Raw genomic sequence first — 19,595 nt, forward strand, 5'->3', positions numbered from 1 at the left:
CACGTTCTAGCCATAAGGTATGATGAATATTAGAAATGCCTCAAAGACTAGGAAAAGAGCGTCCATACAATCATCCAGAGTATGCCCAAAATACACGCCTGCCAATCCATCAAACGCCAGTCATCGTGATGCTGCCCATAGGACCCAAATAGCTCGCTCTCGTCAATCTCGTCAATCTCGTCAATCTCATCATTCCATCACATCAGTACACAGTCTCGATCGGACTTGTTGGAGGCCGCCCCCGCAGGAACCGCCGCCCTTCGACCTGCCGGGACAGGGGCACCCGGTCGGCGAGCACGGACTGCAGCAGGCGGCCCGCCGGTACTTGCGCTCGACCGAGAGGCCTGTCGGGACGCCACCGGGCTGCTTTCGGGGTGGTTGGGGTGTCCCGGCGGTGGGAGGTATGCGGGAACCTGGGCGGCCTGTTCATACGAAGGCGGCGGCGGTTCGTCCGAGTTATCGGCCGGCCTATTCACACCCGGTCTTCTCGGCGGAACGAGTGGCCGGACCTGCTGCGGCACGGCTCCGGCATTGCCCAGGGACCGCTGGGAAGCCGAGGCAGAAACTGCGTTGATGTTGTTGCTGGCAGTGGTAGCGACGCTGTGGGAGCTCCGTCGGGGCGGAGCGAGCGTTGGACCGCCCCCGGCCGTCGCGGCAGAGTCGCGCCGGGGACCGTTGCCGCCTGCGGCGTTGCCTCCTCCCGGGCGGGCAACGGGTATCGGCAGATGGGCCTGCTCAATGTACTGCTCCGACAGCGCCCGCTCACGCTGCCGCCGAGCCTGCTCCTCCCGGTGTCTCTCGTCCTCTTCCTCCTGCAGCTGCAGGGCCAGGGCCAGGTCTCTGTCCTCTTGCTCCGTCGTCGAGCTTGCTTGGCCCCCTTCCCCTTGGGCCGCAGCCTCCTTCGTCTTGCCGCGCTTGTTGGTGACCGTCTTCCAAGCGCCGCCGCCCTGGTCGTTCCTGTATTCTCCTGCCGCGCTGCTCGAGCCGGCTGCCGCATCCCCACTCACGGGTCGAAAGTCGCCCGAAAGGAACTGATTGAGTTCCCCATTGACGTCCCGCAGGCTTTCCCAGACCACCTCATCGTGGCTCCTGTATCCCGCGTCCGTCACGAGCGTGAGAAGCTGCCGAGTGTGTGGGTGGCAATACAGCGTGGAGAAGTGGTCGTTGCGGAAGAGAATGGCAAACGTGCCTGGCCGGATCGCCTTTTGGATCACCTCGATTCCCCAGGGCGTCAGCTGGGTCGCCGACTCGTTGAGGAATATCTTGATGGTGATGATGTCCCGGTAAAGGTCCTGCTCTGCTTCTGTAAGGCCCTCTTCGGATGAAGCCAGCTTGTCCTCCAACTCCTCCTCGCGGAATAGTAGGTTCTGCACGTCTTCGTAAGAGGCAGCGTGTCTTTCCATGGCAGAGCGGACAGGGTCATCGTGTGGCGGCAGCCAGCCGTGGATTAGGGGGATGGAAAAGGTGGCATAGAGACCCATCTCGGCCGTGTTCTCAAATGTCCCCGGGATGTACTTGCGCCGCTCGCTCGCATCCAGCTCCGTGAGCGACGTGTGCTCGTAAGCGGCAATCACCTCTGGGGCGGGGATGAATCGCGGATTGACGTTCATGCCCGTGTGGAGGCTCTGCAAGAAGGAGTAGAGTTCGGAGACATCCGGCAGCGAGTCCTCTGACGATGTTCTCCGTGGAGACATGAGCTCATCAAAGACGGCATCCAGCAGCAGGCTCAAGCTGACCTGCTCCCGCGACCGCAAGACCTGCACCAGCGCCGTATCGCCAATGTCCTCAGGCGTCGTCAAGGTGAGTGCGTTGACCAATGCGACCAGCGGGCAGGGCCCGTTCTCGTTCTGTATCAGTATCGGGGACACGCGAGGGTTCTTGGACGAGCTGGCATCGTGCCATCGGATGTTCTTGATCTGGTACGTCTCGGCTTTGCCGTCGACCGGCGGGCGTGACGGGGTCCATCGTATGCGGCTTCCCGACTGCCGCGGTGGCAAGGGCGGCTTTTCGTCCAGTCCATCGGTCGAGGACTCTTCCTGCGGCTGTCGTGGCGGCGAGCTCGACGAGGGCTCTGCGTCTATGAGGCTCCAATCGTCCAACTGGGCCGCCTGCGCTGGGGTAAGATCGGGTACCTTGCCCTTGCCCTTGGCATCGTCCAACGGGGCCACGTCGTCCCAGACGTGCTGCTCACGAACAATATCATCGGGCATTGTGGCGTGCTGCGGCGGGGAGGCTGGATCGCCATGCTCGCTGTGCGCACCCTCGTCCCAGGCTGAGCCCTCAGAGTGCAGAGAGATGAGGTCCTCAGATCGAGACACGGGCTCCTTTGCAGGTGGCTCGGGCGGGCTACGGGCCCAAGGGTCATCCGGATCGCCAGGGGCCGCCACAATGGGCAGGTTCTCCTCTCTATGTTGGGGAGTCTGTACGCCAGCGGCTGGCTGCCATGGATTCTGGACATTATTTTCTTCCAGGCTCAAGCTGGATAGCGTGGCGGTTGGAGGCTGAAGAGTGATTGCGGGAGCCTGGAGGTTTGCGTCGGACGGGACTTGCTTCCTCAGGAACGGATTCGTCAATGCCCTCTGTACGCCGGGCCGCAGGGCATCTGGCACCTGATCAGGCTCATTCAGGCCCGAAGGCTGCCTTCGCGCCTCGTTCCACACGCTGTCTTCTTCTTCCGGCGAGCCGAAGCCCACTCCCGCTGCCACTGCGGCGCCTCCGCCAGGCCGCAGCGACGCAGGCACTTCTTTGCGGTGGATGGAGCTTGCGGTCGCACTGGCTGGGCGCTGAGGAGCCACGTCCTCCCAGGCTCCCGCCGTTGGCTCGTCTGGCCAGTCGGTCATCGGCGCGGACTGCTGCGACCCGTGCGGTGCAGCTTCGGCGTCGCTGGGCGGCTGGTGTATGTACATGCGGGCTGGTGAAGCAAAGAGAGGACAAAGAAGCCGTAGCCGAGACGCGATAGCGACGACGATGCAGCAATGGGGACAAACAAAGCGATCAAGAAAAAGTAAAGATTGTGAGAAAGAGAGGGCTGGTGGGATCAGGTTCGAAGTGGGGAGAATGGCTCGAGCCTTGGATGTCGTCACAGAGTCGGATCAAGACCAGCAGCGCATGATGGCCGAGGAGAAAAGAGACGCCGCAGGACTTTGGCGATGGAAAGCCGAATTGAGGAAATCTTGTGTTGGAGAGTGAAGGAGAGGCCGCCTGAGAGCTGCCGTAGGAGGTGATGGAGTGAAGGCGAGGAATCGCTCGACTTGACGGAGTGCCTGCAGGCAGTGACATGCGAAGCTGGGGAAGTTGGGGAAGCCTGTGGCGGTGCGGGAATCCGAGGCGTACGTAGGCGTGCTGGATCGGGACTAGCGGGCGAGGGAATGACGCACGAAACATGTTGAGCCACGCTTTGAAGGACATGCGGCTGTGGCGATACCGAGCTGCACATCGAGAAGGGAGCTTGACAATAGTACTGTACTTGTACATAGGCAGCTTGAGTCATTCGAGCCTTACTGGATTCACGCAAAAGATCATTGATGGAGGCTGTGATGGCGCCGCAGTTGCACAACCAGGCACGTCCATTGTGGTAATGTACCCTTGTACCTTGTATGCCATCTGCACAGCCACACGTCCTCTCGTGCAGTAGATGTGCTGAGATAAGACGCTGGGGCTGCCTTTGCCTTCACATGCCTCGACAACATCAACTGACAGACACTCACAAACAACTTGACCATCCCTCCATGGCTTCGCTTGTTACGTATCGACATGCAAAATGATATTGCATCATGTCCTCGAACATTCTCGACGTCTCAAGGTGGTACAAGGCCCAGAGATGGACTCGACTCATCCAGCCTTTACCATTGTCCTCCCCCTCGACCGATGAGGGATCCTGCCGACTGCAGGCACAATCGCCCAGCCTCATCATGAGGGTGATACAAACCGACTCCTGAGTGTTGCCTAACGGCCCCTATGATGGATGACTGGACGTCTGTCAAAGAGATATGCGCAGGTCTACGCTGCACTGACATGATAACCATACCGATGTGGAGAATGAGGCTCATTCGTGTTGCCCTACCTTGGCTGCAGCCAGCTTCTGCTTCCTATCTCCTTCGTGATGCTTTAAAAGCACCGGCCGACCGCTCTGTGGGCTTTGAGCCTTGTCAAGACACCAGGTCACAGCCGCACGACTGAGTGACGACACAACTGCTTCTTCCTGCTGAGCATTCGCGGTCCATCCCGTCTCCTCTCCCAAATGGAGGCGTTCAATGGACTTGTGACATTTCTCCCAGAATCCAAGCTCCTTCTTAATACCTCCCACGTGAGACTCAGCGAACTTGACAGACTGCCGACGGCGGATCGTATCATCCGAGGCACCTTGATAGAGTCCAATGACGGGCATCGCATCTTGTCACATCCCGCCGTCCTCAACATATACTCCAATGGATGCAGAGACGGGGCAGGGGGCATCAACTGCACCAAGGCCTGTGCAGACCATGACCTGCTATTCCAGGACTGGCAGACGCAGTGGAACTGCTTGACCCTGGCGACCATGGCGACATATGAGCCGTACCCTCACGACTACAACAGCTCGAATACCGCTGGCGATACAGCTGAGATCTTGGAGTATCTGGCGGTCCCCGATCTTGCCAAGTTTGATGCCGTCGACGTGTTTAAGAGTTTCCACGCCTGTGCGAACGGGAGCTTGGAATTGGACGGAGATTTCGAGAGCCTCGCCAGGCTACCCGACGCATCGGAGCCTGACCACGCGGCCATGCGCCACCCTCCGAACATTCATGCATTGGGCTTGGAGTTATCTCAGCAATGTGACGCAAGCTACATTGAAAACTTCAAGGTAGATCCCGACCTTGCTGGACCAGGGGTACGTCGTATCGAGTCCCAAGCGCGATGAATGCTGTTCACCAAGGCTCTCCACTGATCGTCCTGTCCAGGTGGTGTTGGCATACATAATGGCTCATGCCATTGTCCTTTACGCTTGGCTGTGTATCCGGCTCCTCCATATTGCGAGCAGCATGGACTGGTTTGCGACATTGACCCGGTACAAACGCAGGGTGTACTCATTGATTACATTCCAGCGCTCTCACTTGGCCAAGCGCCTCGATTACGCGACCAGCACGTTCATCGTCGAGCTGCAGGAAGCTCAGTGCTTCTTCATATCAGCCGTTCAGATTGGCCTGCTATACGCTGCTTCCCAGCCGGCCATCGCACCAACTGACCAATGGCAAAGTTTTCTAACGAATCGCTTGCTCATGAAAGACCTCACAATCATTGCTATACTGCCACTCCTCTTGAACCAAGTCACTCTCTACAAACTGCAGCTGGGCTCTTACTACTCGCTGTTGCTATGCACTGCTGCATTGATCATGTCATTCGTGACCACTCAGGCTTCTGTTCTGGCGGGACTGGACGTTGACGCCATCTGCTACTGGACATGGTCGTACCGTTCGAAGCCATGTGACCGCAAATCCGAGATAACAGCCTTTTGTCGCTTTCGCTACTACGACGGCGCGAGGATCGACCAGGCCGAATTCCTCCTGGGCATTGCTGCGACGGCTCTGGGCCTCATTTGGTTCAAGAAGCTGTGGGCAGAATGTGCAGGAACCTTGTGGTTGAGGAACTATGCGCAAGCGGTCTCAAAGAAGAGAACCTTGCTGCTTTTACAAATGATCCAGCTGGGACGATTCTTGACGTCCGTGTTCATCTTTGTTTCGGAAGTCATTTTCATCAGATACATGGTGTTGAATCTGATTAGTCTCTTTTACCTGCTGGATTACATCTCCGGCTTCCTTTTAGCCCCCGTGTCTTGGTCCGTTGGCCAGATTGTCTCCGTGCTGGTTTGGGCACCCGCTGTCTCGAAATACGTGTATCTACTCATATGTAGGTGTTTTCTTGCTCTTATACGTCTCAAGCGCGCCGATTGTCTTTGAGTCAATGCTGACGAGCGTTTGCGCTGTGGCTAGTCGGCGTTGAGAGGAGCTTTGCGATTAGGCTTTCTAAAGCGTTTGCTGTTATCAGAAAGCGTGACAAGGGGGAGCCGAGCGCTTCGCAGGGGAGTTTGAACGGTCATGATGGTTCTATATTAGGATCTACCGTCGAGTTGACAGCTGCCTCGCTCAGGGCTACTGAAACAGAAAGTTCGCAATCACCCTGAAGAGATTCCCTGTTCAAGAATGAACAACACCTTGCTTACTTCTTGAGGAGGAGTCGCAGACAAGCTCTTGTGTCTTGCGATGACTTGAGGAGATGAACTATAAGGGTAAGATTGAGCTGGAGTGCGCGAGGATTACTTTCGGTTGAGTTTTTGCTCAATCACATGTAACAGGCTTCTTGCGCCATCTTCATCCACCCCGATGACTTAAAGATACCTAAGTAGATATGTTGAATTGTCTATGCAGATCACATTCTTCGCTCTAACGTGATTCAAAAGATCAACACACCGAGAGAGCTTTGATTGAACAACCCTGTCAACTCTGTAAACCACCTCAAGCGCGATTGCCAGACGCCAACAAACTCACAACGCTCACCTACAGCACCATCTGCAAAAAAATGGCTTATACGCCCAACCTCTCACTAGCCAACTTTGCGCCTTGGACACGGCTCGCAATCTTCTGAGAAGCAATGTCCCTGGCGAAATCCGGGCTGCCGTGGCTGGGCTTGAGGTCGATGGAGAAGGGAGAGAAGCCTATCAAACACCCATCTATGTTAGTCGCTCGTCAACTGGATGGAAAGGTTGTAAAGGAGATGGAAGGGTTTGTAAAAGTGAATGAATTGAGTCGTACCGCAGTCATCTGTTGCGCCGAGCTGGTCCACGGGAATGTATTTGCTTGCGAGGACCAGCTGGTCGGCGACTTGTTCGGGGGTTTCGATGGCGGGATTGAGCGTGTTGATGACTCCGATAAAGGCGACCTGTTTCCACACATTGAGCGCGGTTCTTTAGAAGCCTGCAACACTGTTCCAACATGAGGAAGCGTACCTGCTTGACGCCGTTGGCATCTTTCCGGATATGCTGTCCAATGGACTCATACACCGCCTCACGGTTTTTCTCGGAAGAAAGCTGAATCAAGAAGTAGCCCGCGTTGATCTGGAACAGCGACGGGAGGAGTTTGTGGTAGTCCACCTCTGCGGAGTGCACCGAGTCGCAGTCGCCGCCGGGGCAGGTGTGCAGGCCGATGTTGGCTCGCTGGTCGGGGGTGAAGCGCTCGAGGACTCTGCGAATGTGTAAGTGGAAACCTGAACGTTTGCTTGTGGGTTTGGGGTGGTGGTGGTGGTGGTTCGTACTGATTGATGAGGAGGACGAAGCGTTCGAGGAGGTCGAGGTTTGTCCAGGGGTTCTTGGGGTCGTGCTTGAGAGCGAGGCGGCCTGGTTAATAAGAGAGATTTTGTTAGATATGAGGTTGTGACTTGGGGTGTATGGAGGTTTGTGATACCTTCGGTGAAGTCGATGGAGACTCGCTTTGCGCCTGCTTCGAAGCATCCCCGGATATCTTTCTCGCACTATACACATCAAGTCAGCAACTTGCACGAACAACCAGAAGTGAAGTCTGTTTGGGTAGCTTACTTCATCGATCAGGTCCTTGATGAACTCGTCCCGCGGATATCCTTCGAGTTCGCCTTGGAGGGGGTATAGGAGGTACATCATGCTCGGCGCGATGACGGCCTGCTTCATTGGGTGGGAGGCGTAGGGCTTGGACTTTTGCAAGTTTTGCCATGCGTACGTTGCGTATCTGGTTCATTATGACGTGTGGATTTGTCAGTAGAATGTTCGTAGACTGAAGATGGCTGAAGGAACTAACTTGAAGGGCCCTTTGACGAGCCGTGGGAGCTGGCGGTGATGGCCGTCTTCGAATATCGCCTGTTGTACATGAGCTACAGTTCATCGCGATAGTTTCTTCGTTCTTGACTTACAAAGAATTGTCCATCGGCAGCAAAGTTGCTCGGCAAACCCGCGCCCTTCAAAGTCCTACAACAACCCATAAGCAAACACAATTCTCTCTGAGCAATTTCCACTGTCAAAGTACTCACTCCACAATAGGATACGTTGCGAAACTAAAACAATCTCATCTCACATCAGTAAACTCACTCCATACAAATCAGAATGTGAAGTTGCCAGTTCTAGTTTTGACTCACGAGCTAGCACGCTGCTCGCCGTCCGTCACAAGCGTTTCTCCCGCCGCTTCCATTCGCTGGACGGAGTCTTGGGCGGCCTTGTCCTGGGCGGCAACGAGGTCATCGTGGGTGATTTTGCCGGCGTCGTAGTCGGCGTAGGCTTGTTGCAGGTCTTGGTTTTCTTGGTTAGTTGTTGGGGTTGATTGGGGTGGGATTCAATTTGTCTTACATGTTGGGCGAGGCAGGGAGCCGACTACTTCCGTTGGGATGGGCATTTTCGTTTGCAAAGTTGATTGACCTTTTAGAAACAGAGGGTGCTATTCTGTGAAGTGAAAGAGTAGGAACTTTGGAAATAAATGGAAAATGGGAGGAAATGGCTGAACAACTCCGACCCTCATAAGCTCCGAAAGAATACGTGGACAAGTCATTCGAGTCAACCCAACCAGCCCCGCATCAGCAACGTCAGGGTCTTGGCCGGAGTGGGAATGAACAGATACTCTCAGGGATGCGTGCATTCAAGGATCCATTTCGTGGCTCCAGATACCGTGTCAGATAATACGAGTCAGACGCATGAGTCTGTCACTTGGTGACGCTACTGTAGAGGCCCGAAATGGCGGAGTTTGAGAAATGGCTTGGGTCTTGCGCTAGGGGGCGACTTGAGTTCTGTCTAGGTGACGGGAGATCTTCAGCTGGAGGCTCTATCCAGATTGAATAAGGATTTTAGAGTTGAAGAGGTGGTGGCTGCGAAATAGTTTGGCTCACGGACTATCCGCGAACTTCAGCTGGTGACGGTAGACCGGGTCTGGTGACATGCCGGCTTGATGCTTTCTCGACTAAAGAAGAGTTATCCTCAACGCTGGCTATTAAACGCGAATTAGCGCATGGTTGGCAGTTGCCTACACTTATGGAGGGTAGATTCACAACTCTAACGAGTTCACTGTATGGCTCATTTTGGCACTGGCGGAACAGGCGCTTATTGCTCAAGCGTCTGATTGCAAGGTTCAAGGTTGGTTTCTATCCCGAGACCAAGACGATCAGCTATCCTCACTCGGTACAAAAGGTTGAACATGGTCCCTTCTTGGGCCATCTGAGCCTACAGAGCTATTTCGGCCTGTCGGATATACGTCTGTTTCTTTCGTCTTTCCCACAGATAACACAAGAGGTGTAAAATGTCCGACAAAAGCACACCTTACGCATTCATAAAGGCCGTCTCTCTGCGCCATCTTTCCTCCTCTTCAATTTCAGCCTCGAATCGACTCCTCAAGCACCCTTGCGGAGCAGGCCACGGCGGCAATTGAGTTGATCGAGCGACATGCTGCGCCGCCTCAATCTCATGACGAATATTGGCAGCGACCTCAGCAGCTATCTGTTGCATCAGCATGACTGAGTGAACTATGGCAGTGTGTCAAGAAAGGGGTTTTTACTCGTTGTACTCCTCGGACTAGGTGTTACCTTGACCGGCCTCACCACACAAAGCAGCTCTTTGGCATATGCCGCTGCCGTTGCAGCTGCATAACAGCGCCACTCGTCGTTCTTATGCGAGTCAGAATAGTTGCTTATCCCCCGTATCACCATGCAGGGAAAGTCGTTCATCAGACCAGCCGCTTCCATCTCAAAGCAGAGCGCCTTTGTCTTTCGATCTCTTGCATAGAAATCCCTCTCGGTTGCACCCTTCATGAGGGAGTTTGCGGATGCAACGGTGCCGTAAAAGACATTGACGGCTCGTCCTGAGGTCCGCGGCGGGCGGAGGACGAGGCCATTCAAATCGCACTTTGAACAGCCATTCCCGCCATGATGTCTGGCGTCTGGGCGGAATAAACGGTCCTCTTCTTTCGGTTTCTGGAATCGAGGGTTGTTGTTGAACACTTGCAGATGCTCGTCAATCCCCCCAAATCTCTTGGGGTAATTGTGCCTCCGTCTCACCTCCGGCAAAGCTCCCAACAGCACCGTCGGAGGAGCGTTGAGATGACCCGTTGGTAGAAACTCCTCAGCCCGCTTCCCGTAGTCATACTGAACGACACCGCCAGCGGTATCAGTCGGCACGCTGACAACAACATCTCCCAACCGAATGTCTTGCTCTTCCGTAGGCGCACCACCAGCTGTACCCACCAGTAGCAGAAACCTGAGCTGCGGAAAGGAGCGCATCATGTCCTTTGCCACACGAGTTGCGGCCGTTGTCCCATAGCGTCCTGGCGGAAGACATGCGATGACGACGCTGTGCTTGCCGATGCGGCCAAAGAAGTATGTGTTGCCGTCACCCTTTTCTGCGGCTTCTGGACCTTCGAGGTCTTCGTCTAGCACTTCGCGGGCGGCTTCGTATTCTTCTTGGAGGGGACATATCCAGCCAACTGTGTATGTGTCTGGAGATGTCATGATATGTATGGGAAGTCGGGCTGATGGGAGCGACATGAACAAATTGATGTTCGGACACAGGACTGTATTTCCTTTTCCATCATACTAGACGGAAAGATATTCAGGTATATGTTCGACAAAAGAGAGAAAGCCCTCAGAGAGGCGCCCCGTCAAATGTAGCCAATGGCGATGTAATCTGTATGCAGGTTCGGCGCGTATCAACTGGATGGTGGAATCAAAGCGCTTAAAATGCTCCATCCCTCTGCATCACCAATCCATTCCCGACTCGATGCATGAAGAAATTCAGTGCTACATGACGTTGGTATGATTAGTCTTCCATTTCGTGGCGCTCCAAGGATATCGTTTGCCTGTATGATGAACCTTGTACGTGCCGAGGTGAAGGGGTGGGATTCCAGCAACCCATGGCACTTAAATAGACGGGCGGGTAGGTCCGTGTACGAAATGCGACCCTCTCCACTCTCCTCGATGAGCATTTCGTATATACATCATTGCACTACATACACGACATTAGTAGGCAGCTTCTCCAACATCTCATCATGCTCATCCGTCCATCTCCCATCCGCCGTATACACCAGCCCCACCCTCCGAAAGAGCAGCTCCGAAAGATCTCTATTACGCGACAAATCGGGACCATATCCCTCAGCATCCGCCTTGTGTCCCACCGGTTTCAGCAACAGAGCGGCAAGCACCACCTTTTTCTTTACCGTCGGCTTGATCGGCAGGCGCTTAAAGCTCGCCACACGAAGGCAATACAATGACTCAGGAACGTCCGTATTCGTGGTATCGGGATAAAATACCAGCGGCGGCATCTTCTTCGTCGCAGACTCAGCGCTCCCATCTCCATGCTTGGGAGGGAGGAGCCTCCTCTGCTGGATCGTCCTCTCGACAGCACTCTCCTTAAATACTTGGACCGGCATTGCGCCCAGAAGTACGTGTACTTCGAATACTCGGTATTCTCAATTGCCAAGAAGAACGGCGCCGCGGCAACCTCAGTCTTCCAGAGAGAACCGGCGAGAGTAATCGCCGAGGGGGGAACTTCTGTCTACATGTCGCCCTTGACCCATTCCCTTGGCTTTTCGTAGTCGTCGGGGAGCAAGGAGAAATTGGCTGCGCCGCCCATGGACGCTACCAGGGAGTACTGGTTGAACACTTGGTCGTTGGAGAATTGGTCGACGACGGGGCACTCGGGAGATGCCCAGCTCCATGGTATCGGGACAGCTGGTACAGGAATATGTTCTCTTTGGGGATCTTTGAGATAGGCAAGTCGCCATAACAGATCCAGGGCTGTTTCGGTTTGAGGTTCCCAGTCCTCTCCAGCTTCGATCTCTTTGAGCTCGTCGTACCAGATCCCTGCAACGTGATCCTTGCCGCCCATTCTTGCTTTAAAGTTGTTCGCAAGACCAGCGATCGCAAACATGGTATCGCTGCGATACGTGCAGTCAAGCCGAGAATACGCCTCCACAACGAGCCTCCACGCCTGCCGCAGTTGCTTGTGAGATAGATCATCGCCCAGAGCCTCATGCAAGTCTCGTCTGCTGTTCGTTTCGTGCAGCGGAATGTGAAAGATTATCTTCCAGATGTTTTCAGAATCACGCCTCGTTACTAGACAGATGGAAGAAACCGATGGAGTCCATCCTTGCCACCATGAGGTGCATACCTAACCTGCAAAAAGCCTCGGAATGCTTAAGCTGTCGGACTCCAACTTCAATGCCTTCTACTTCTTTGACGCTTGCGATGCCCGTGTTCATTCATGAGAGTGGAGGAAAACTTTTTGCATGTAATCTGCTGCGTGATGCTACTTTATACGTGTATGCTCACATCGAGGGTCATATACAAGGCGCCAAACTTAATTCAGGCACACTCTTGGTGAACGCATAATGTCTGGCTAGAAGAGGCAAACTCAAGCAATATCACGGTTTGCAAACGGTTCAAGATGTTGACTCTTCTTTGATCGATGTATCCGATGTTGCTGGCAACACTGTTGATGAAACACTCTCCGACTTATACCACGTCGATCTGACTGGCAGCTTCGAGTTCTTTGACCTCAGCTACGTACCTTCCTGAGTGATTACATTCTGTCCGCGGTTACATCGTCCCGCAAAATAGACATGGTCACGAGGCCTTGATGAGTGTTGTGTCATTGCTGATCGGATTTGATGAGTGACTGCCCGTATCGTTTCCATGTTGTGGTTGGTGAACAGATTAGAGTATGAGGTAAAGGGAAGCTTGCATTCTTCCAGTGCTACCTAGGTATGTAGGTCCTAGGGCAGGGTCTTGTGAACATATACAAGGTATCTGCGTGCAAGAAGAGAGACAACAAGCCATATGAAAGGGTGGAAGAAATGTTTTGACAGAAACGACACTCATAGAGCAAAGAGTTTGCCTGATGTTCAACACTCATCTTCCTCCATCTTTATGCTCTGTTCTGGTAATGGCCCAGGATTGGCTGCGTTGAGAGGGAAAAAAATGGTTCGCAATGTAAGCCAACAACGCTGTCCGTGATCCACCGCCGCTTCCGCAAAGTACCTTCTCATGACTTGCAACACCAGAGGTCTCTTCTCTTCCATCTCTCGATATTGATAAAGAATTTTCCTTGAAGATGTCCAGCTCATCATGACTAAAAGAGAAAAGAGTCCATTCAGACCAGACCAGGCGCCTCATCTCTGGTGCTTGTACTTGGTACCTCGACGGTCCACTTCCGGGTCAAGCCCCGTGTAAGCGTCTTGTCCCTTTTCGGCAACTCCCTCCTTCCCTCTCCCTGCGACAAATTATGTAACAAGCCCCAAGCTAGCAAGAGGGCTTGATGACTAAATCCCTCTGTCCATTTCTGCGAGCTGTGTCCCACTCACAACCTCATCTCTTCCATCCTCGTTTTTTGCAAGCTTTTCTTCCACGGCAGACACTCGACCACGGCGCCCTCTCGGCTTTGCGATGCGGAACATCATGCCATTGAACTCTGCTGAACTCTGCTGAGATTCATCAGCCTTGTCACTCTTCCAAAGTGCCGGATCCTCCGCCTGCCGCCTCGCGCACCGGCGCTGTCTCGCTGGATCGCAGCTTGTCCTTTGAAGAATGCCTCTCCGAGCTCCAGCGCGGCGGCCAGGCTTCGCTGATTGATTTACGGTAGCAAGGCTCTTGAGGAGCCGACAGAAGCATTTGCCAGCATCAAACGCCATGCAATTTGCACTCCTGGTGCGAGGTTGACCGGCGATGCGAATTCCCGCGGTGGACAGGGCCGTGTATAAGTCGGCCGTCAACGGCAAGCATGCGGCAATTTTGTGCTTGACCGCCCTCCTTTGGCTTACTACAGAAGCGAAAATCAAGTGATTTTCGCTCATCTGGTCGCTGCAATCGAGGCAACAGTTTTCCTTGTGCCATGTGTGCTGCCGACACCTGTGCTGGAGCGGCTCTACCAAACTTGGTAAATGAGGGATTTATGTGTTGCGTGGACACGTTGCATCACGATGCTCCCCAAAGGTGGGGATGACACCCAGCGAAATCTCTGCGCACGAGTTGGCCACCGCATACGATACCAAAAGGGCTTCAGTTTGGTCCAGGGAGAAGGTACCTACCTACTCGAGGCCTTTCAAGCGTCTACAGCCCTTTTCGCGCCTCCTTCCGCCGCCGCAGCGGGAGGAGGCCTGGCAGCTGGCAGCAGACTTGCGCACAGCCCTTTATGGTCGCTTCTTTCTCTACCTGCTATCGGGGGGTAGGGGCGCCGCGGCATGGTGCAGCGGTCGGGTCAAACTACCCCCCATGTGGATCGAAGGCCAACAACCGAATCGACGACATCCCGAGTTCGAACCCCGACGACGACGACCGAAACGATGCGAGCGACGACGACTACCGAGCCGGACCAAGGGGAGCAGGGGCGCCGTGGTGCAGCGGTCGGGTCAAACTGTTCTTCGGGAGGATGGGCTACTAACAAACAGAGAGAGATGTAGGTACCAGATTCAACATCTGAGTACCGAACTCTTTTGCCATTTTGATGCTCTTTTTTTTGGTGATTTGCTTGTCTGCAAAGATGCGTCGCCCGGCGCAGAGAAGAACGGGGATCTGCTCCTACCACCTTTTTCTTTCTTTTTCTTTCTTGGTTCTCTCCGTTTTGCCATTTTTATGCTTTCTCTTTCCTCAAGGAAGAGAGCGCCAAACAAGATTGTGGAGGCCTGGGCGTTCGTTCTCTTTTGCCTTTGTGTGATGATTTTGAAGCTGGAGTGGCTGGACGTGCTTGGAGTTTTCCGCGCATGCGCCTTTGCGCAGGTCAATTTTGATACCAAGAAAAAAGACGTGAAAGCAATGAAAAAACGGGCAAAGAATTGATGAGAAGAAGAGGAAAATCTGGAAAAAAAGGAGAAAAGGCCCAAGGGAAAAAAAACGAATATCAGATAGATTGTGCTGCAGAAATTGACGATATTGCATTGTGCTTGGGTTCCTCTGCAGCTTCCCCGCGCCTATGTTCAGGCTTTCCTACGAACAGGGACAGAGCTTTCAGCGTATACGCACTTCTTTCTCTCTGCTGACCCCTTTTTTCTTTCCTTTTCTCTTTTTTTTTATCCTTTTTTTTTTTTACCAATTACGGATGTCTTGGCTCTATGATCTGGTAACGTTACCAGTCGATGTGACCATTTCAAGGGGCACGGAAAAAAAAAACGAGGAAAAGCTGCCATCTCTGTTCCGCGATTCTCGATCTCGTCTCGAAGCAAGATACTGCTGGCCAAACTTTGGCAGGCGCAAACGCGAAGGCTGACTCATCAAAACAACTCTGTTTTCGTGTGCCTCCTCCCCCAGCAATTCCATTCACTCCTCTTCAACGTGATTTTCGTCAGAATGGCGAGGATTCTCTCACCCTAACCCTAACCAATATCAGAAAGACCAAGTTGACGAGCCCCCCCAGGACGATGAAGTCGAAGAGACTTCCGAGGACGTCCAAGTCGAAGCTGCAACCCAGGACGACAAAGGAGGGATAACGACAGCTACCCTCTATTTGACGACCACCACAGTCCTTCTCTTTCATTTGGGCACAACTTGTGTGATCTTCGAAGCGACGTGACGGTGACATTCATGGAACTGTTTCTTCATCTGGGGGGTAAGACCAGCTTGTTGTCATCTTTCCTTGGGGCACAGGAATTGCGTTTGTGGCTGACTGTGAGCGAACGCGACGAAATAGGCTGAACGTCTTCGAATTGTTTCCCAATAAGATCGTGCGAATTGCGCCCCTCGAACAAACGCGAGCCAGCGTGGAGAGCCCCGGAGAAGATGACTAGGCCGCAAAATGGCCACGACGTGGCAGCCATGGCCCTTAACGACGCAGGGACGATGATGATGGGAAAATTGTCTCTGAAAGCTCACTGGACGACAGTGATCGGGCAATTCGCCACGAGCGCTTCTTGACGATGAACCTTGCCGTCCCAGAGTTTCGTTCAAGGTTTCGGGATTGTTAAGCAAGGCATATATCCTGTCTGTGCTCCGTCACGATAGCAAGAATGGCTACATGTAGCTATCCCATGGTGCCGGTGCTTAATTATTACTGTTTCATCGACCTGTCCCCTGAGCGAAAGGCGACTCTGCAGCCTGCGGCTACAAATAGCTTGTTTGGCCAGACCTTGGTTCGACGACTTGCCCTGCTTCATCAAGTCAAACCCAGCCTTTTTATCTCTGCGGCATCATGAGCTTCCCAGCAAGGACTTGGATCAAATGGAGAATGGGTGACCCTTCGACTCCTCCCCCGTTGAGAGACTTATGAGGTTCTGTCGCACCCTTCTCACTGTTGAGCCGCGCCAAGGATATCTGACCATGGGATTTGGAGAACGCTAGAGACTCTTCTTGCATTCATGGAAGACTGGGGGTTCCGCCACGAGAGTGTTGCCTAGTACGGCCCTAAGCCTGCGCGAGCTTTTCTGCAACTCTTGCAGGCTGGACGCGAGGTAATCGCCATATTGCAGCTGGAATGTGGCAATGCTAGTGCCTGTGAGGATCGGAACATCAACTTGCATGGGGCTTCACGACACGTCTGAGCATCGTCAAGCCGCAGTCTCTGTTGAGAGCTGGCTTAGTACCGATATATTTATGGGCTAGACGCCTGATATCTCTCTGACAACAGCGCCGGTAGCCCCATTCAACTGTGTTTTTGGCTTCCATCTTCAGGCACTGTTGCCGCACAAGATGGCCCCCGTGCTGCCTGAATAACCATGTCACAGTCGTCAAACTGAACACGTAAGTTAGCCTGCATTTCTCTTCTTCTCTCCCCCGTATAGCATCACGAGACAGTTTGACACATACTTACCCAACCTCAATACAATACTTGACATTTCTCATTTTATCACATAGTCTTACTCAATTCTGTCTCTCTCTCACACACACTTTCCCCCTCTCATCACTCTCTTCCTTTTTTTTTCTTTCCTTTTTTCCCCCTCAGTACCAGTTATCACCTTCCTTCCAACACACCCCTGAAGGTGTACTGGTGCATTGCAGAATCCCATCCGAAAATACCGAGAACACCATTTTTGTGTGAAAAAAAAAAGAGGAAAGAGAGGGCGTGGAGAACTTGCCAGAGAGGTCTGTGTGTATCACATCAAATGGCTTTTCGGAGAGGATGCGCTTGGTTTGATCGATATCGAAGCGAAGGGGGGGATGCTCGCGTTCGGGCGGACGTTCTTGGCCATGATGGGCAATGGTGTCTCAATCCAGACTTGCTTGGAGACGAGGGCAGAGAGTTCGGAGTCCACAGCCTTCTGCCAGTGCGCGGATTCGTGGGATTTAAAAGCTTGCCGCAGAGTTGTAGGAATATCGTCGTCGACCGGGATCATGGCCGCCGCGTGCACAGGAGCAGTGTCATCCTCGCTGTAAAAGTGTTGGGGCTGGCTGCAACCTGGACGAACGCTGCCTTCGCTGCCATAATCAATCCGTCAGACCCTCGAGCTCTCCTGGTTCGCAATTGTTGCCCCTGTCACTCAATCCACATTTTCCATCCACATCTCCCACCTTCCTCATAACGCCATCTACGCGACCACAGTCAACAAGCCGACGATTGCCACCTGTTTCACAATGCCGCGGCAAACGTACCAAGACTGTCCGCCGTACCAGGCATATCTGAGCTGCGACGGCACTGGCCGTCGCAAGGGACGAAGAAAGATCCATATGGACGGCTGTCACGTGTCAAGGTGCATCCCACGCATTGTATACTCAAGGTGGTTCAGGTTATACGCGGTCGCGGTCGCCTCGAGACATTGGGCGAAAGCTGGCTTTACGCTCCGTGGGATTCCAATGCAATTTCCGTCACTGTTATGACATTTTTCTCGAAGCTGAGCATGAGTAAGCAGACAGAAGTCGGGGAAGCAAATGGTTCTCGACGATGCCCCATTGTTCCGGCATGTTTTGAGACGATGGTAGTAGAAAAAGTCGTGTACTCATGACGGAAAGTTGCTGGCAATGTCTGGGAGAGCCTGGCTTTGTCGAGGTGTTCGAGACCTTCTCTTCTCACACCCCCCTTTCTATTACATTCTCTCTCTCTTCATCTTCCCGTTTTCTACTGTCGTCTGGTCACGCCGGCCATATGCTTTTCCGTTGCTTGAGACGAAGTTTTGTCGATATGATTGTCGTGGACAGCCACTTCGTTCGGCTTGGGTCACGACGAGACGAATCTCAGTTGGCTGTGCAATATACGGATACAACGAGTACATGGCGGGGACACACAGAGCTGTCACCTTCTTTGAAAATCTACCTAGTCAATGAGACGACTCTATTACCATTTTACAAACCAACGACAGGACGTAAACGTTTGATAACCCTTTCGAATGCAGTATGCATACGAGCGAGCTTTCTATTATCAATGTGATAGGATACTGCAGACACTTGATCACCTACAACTCTTGGTGATGTTTGTAAGACATTTCCGACATGTAGCGTACAATGGGTATGCGCAGGCCGGATGTCACACGTACTGCTGCTGGCGGTGCAGATTTCGGAGCAACTCAAGGCTTCTTCTCTGGTGATCGTTGGTTGGGGGGAAGATCGACTGAAGGAATGCTATAGGGTCACTTGGAAGATGTAAGGATGGGATCTATCTGAATCCTTGTGTTCAGAGGCGTATCGACTTATCACAGCATAAACGGACTGTGAAGCAGGGATGAACTGGTTTGTCTAGGTAATGTTTCGAAAAATTGCCCGACATTTGGAAGACATTTGTCAACCAATCGAACATTTTGCCGTCTTAAAGCTGTCTGCTAGGTCATCTTTGCACGCCAAATACCCCTGGACCTTTTACGCATGCTGGCTTTAAAGCGCGGAAACGGGGCATCATCATTTTCTGCTTTTGCGACCATTTTCGTTTCCAAGGGTATGACGGTTGAGGAGAGCTTCTGTGAATTGCCTATTGCCAGCCTTCGACAATAACTGACTGATTACACAGCGATCAGGCCAGACTTGTATCCAGCGCTCGTTGTTGAGTATCCCGGAGAAAAGAACTACGTGGGCGTCCGGGTTGATGGTCTGGATATGATGTGCTAAACGGCAGTGTTCTGATATAGCTCTCTGTATAACCTACGAAGTGGGAAACGATACGATACTTCTACAGTTAGCGCTTCGGTCTGCTCACGGAGTTCTCGCAGTTGCTCTTGAATGTGTAACGCAAAAGCATCCATGCCAAATTGATACCGACTGGCTTGTGGTTGGGGTGACATTTCGTTCTTCGCTGTCGCTACAAGTGAAAGAGAAGGCCTCATAAGGCGCCTTGAACAAGATCATCACTCATGACTGGTCAAACTAGCGGGGGTATGCCATGTTCAAGTAGCTTCAGAGTGCTCCATGCCAGGCTTGCCCACCAAAACCATCGTCAACTCATTCTTGGCCACGATCTCGGACTTGTGAGCCACCAGCTCTTTGACATCCCAGTTTGCCGCTACGATCCTCCAGCCGCGGAGACCGGACCTTGCAGAATGGGGGCTATCCACACGCAGAGCCCTCCCGTCAGCATAGGTAAGTCCAGGTCAAAGTCGACAAAGTCCCTGTTCATGTCTGTATCAACAAGACTTGGATGAATGCTTTCGACGTTCAGCGTGGATCCATAGGCTGCATGGAGCATGGAACGCGTGGGTGGAGTTGGAGGGGCAGAG

The 19,595-nt window shown here is 53.2% G+C and overlaps 6 protein-coding genes across 6 annotated transcripts; 1 reads left to right on the forward strand and 5 right to left on the reverse strand.

The window, feature by feature from the left end:
- Positions 1 to 4,537: 4,537 nt before the first annotated feature.
- On the forward strand, positions 4,538 to 6,157 carry CCMA1212_009809 (uncharacterized protein; the record flags this gene model as incomplete). The annotated part of the gene is made up of 3 exons (XM_073706875.1): positions 4,538 to 4,867; positions 4,938 to 5,883; positions 6,090 to 6,157. Coding segments are annotated over 3 exons (1,278 nt in total). The 3' UTR covers positions 6,092 to 6,157.
- A 400-nt stretch (positions 6,158 to 6,557) lies between these two features.
- CCMA1212_009810 (uncharacterized protein) lies at positions 6,558 to 8,387 on the reverse strand (the record flags this gene model as incomplete). Its single annotated transcript, XM_073706876.1, has 11 exons — positions 6,558 to 6,688; positions 6,786 to 6,912; positions 6,980 to 7,214; positions 7,285 to 7,366; positions 7,434 to 7,500; positions 7,565 to 7,730; positions 7,800 to 7,858; positions 7,912 to 7,966; positions 8,029 to 8,052; positions 8,134 to 8,284; positions 8,342 to 8,387. The coding sequence occupies 11 exons, from the start codon at positions 8,385 to 8,387 to the stop codon at positions 6,558 to 6,560; spliced, it is 1,143 nt and encodes a 380-aa protein (XP_073554636.1).
- Positions 8,388 to 9,301: 914 nt separating this feature from the next.
- On the reverse strand, positions 9,302 to 10,485 carry CCMA1212_009811 (uncharacterized protein; the record flags this gene model as incomplete). The annotated part of the gene is made up of 2 exons (XM_073706877.1): positions 9,302 to 9,504; positions 9,585 to 10,485. 2 exons carry the CDS (start codon positions 10,483 to 10,485, stop codon positions 9,302 to 9,304), a joined length of 1,104 nt encoding a protein of 367 aa, XP_073554637.1.
- Positions 10,486 to 10,970: 485 nt separating this feature from the next.
- On the reverse strand, positions 10,971 to 11,402 carry CCMA1212_009812 (uncharacterized protein; the record flags this gene model as incomplete). The annotated part of the gene is made up of 1 exon (XM_073706878.1): positions 10,971 to 11,402. The coding sequence occupies one exon, from the start codon at positions 11,400 to 11,402 to the stop codon at positions 10,971 to 10,973; it is 432 nt and encodes a 143-aa protein (XP_073554564.1).
- Positions 11,403 to 11,527: 125 nt separating this feature from the next.
- On the reverse strand, positions 11,528 to 11,902 carry CCMA1212_009813 (uncharacterized protein; the record flags this gene model as incomplete). Its single annotated transcript, XM_073706879.1, has 1 exon — positions 11,528 to 11,902. The coding sequence occupies one exon, from the start codon at positions 11,900 to 11,902 to the stop codon at positions 11,528 to 11,530; it is 375 nt and encodes a 124-aa protein (XP_073554638.1).
- Positions 11,903 to 17,051: 5,149 nt separating this feature from the next.
- Positions 17,052 to 17,572, reverse strand: CCMA1212_009814 (uncharacterized protein; the record flags this gene model as incomplete). Its single annotated transcript, XM_073706880.1, has 2 exons — positions 17,052 to 17,353; positions 17,548 to 17,572. 2 exons carry the CDS (start codon positions 17,570 to 17,572, stop codon positions 17,052 to 17,054), a joined length of 327 nt encoding a protein of 108 aa, XP_073554632.1.
- Positions 17,573 to 19,595: the final 2,023 nt, after the last annotated feature.

Source organism: Trichoderma ghanense (assembly GCF_004382785.1).
Source record: "Trichoderma ghanense strain CCMA-1212 chromosome Unknown scaffold_19, whole genome shotgun sequence".
Lineage (NCBI taxonomy): Eukaryota > Fungi > Ascomycota > Sordariomycetes > Hypocreales > Hypocreaceae > Trichoderma > Trichoderma ghanense.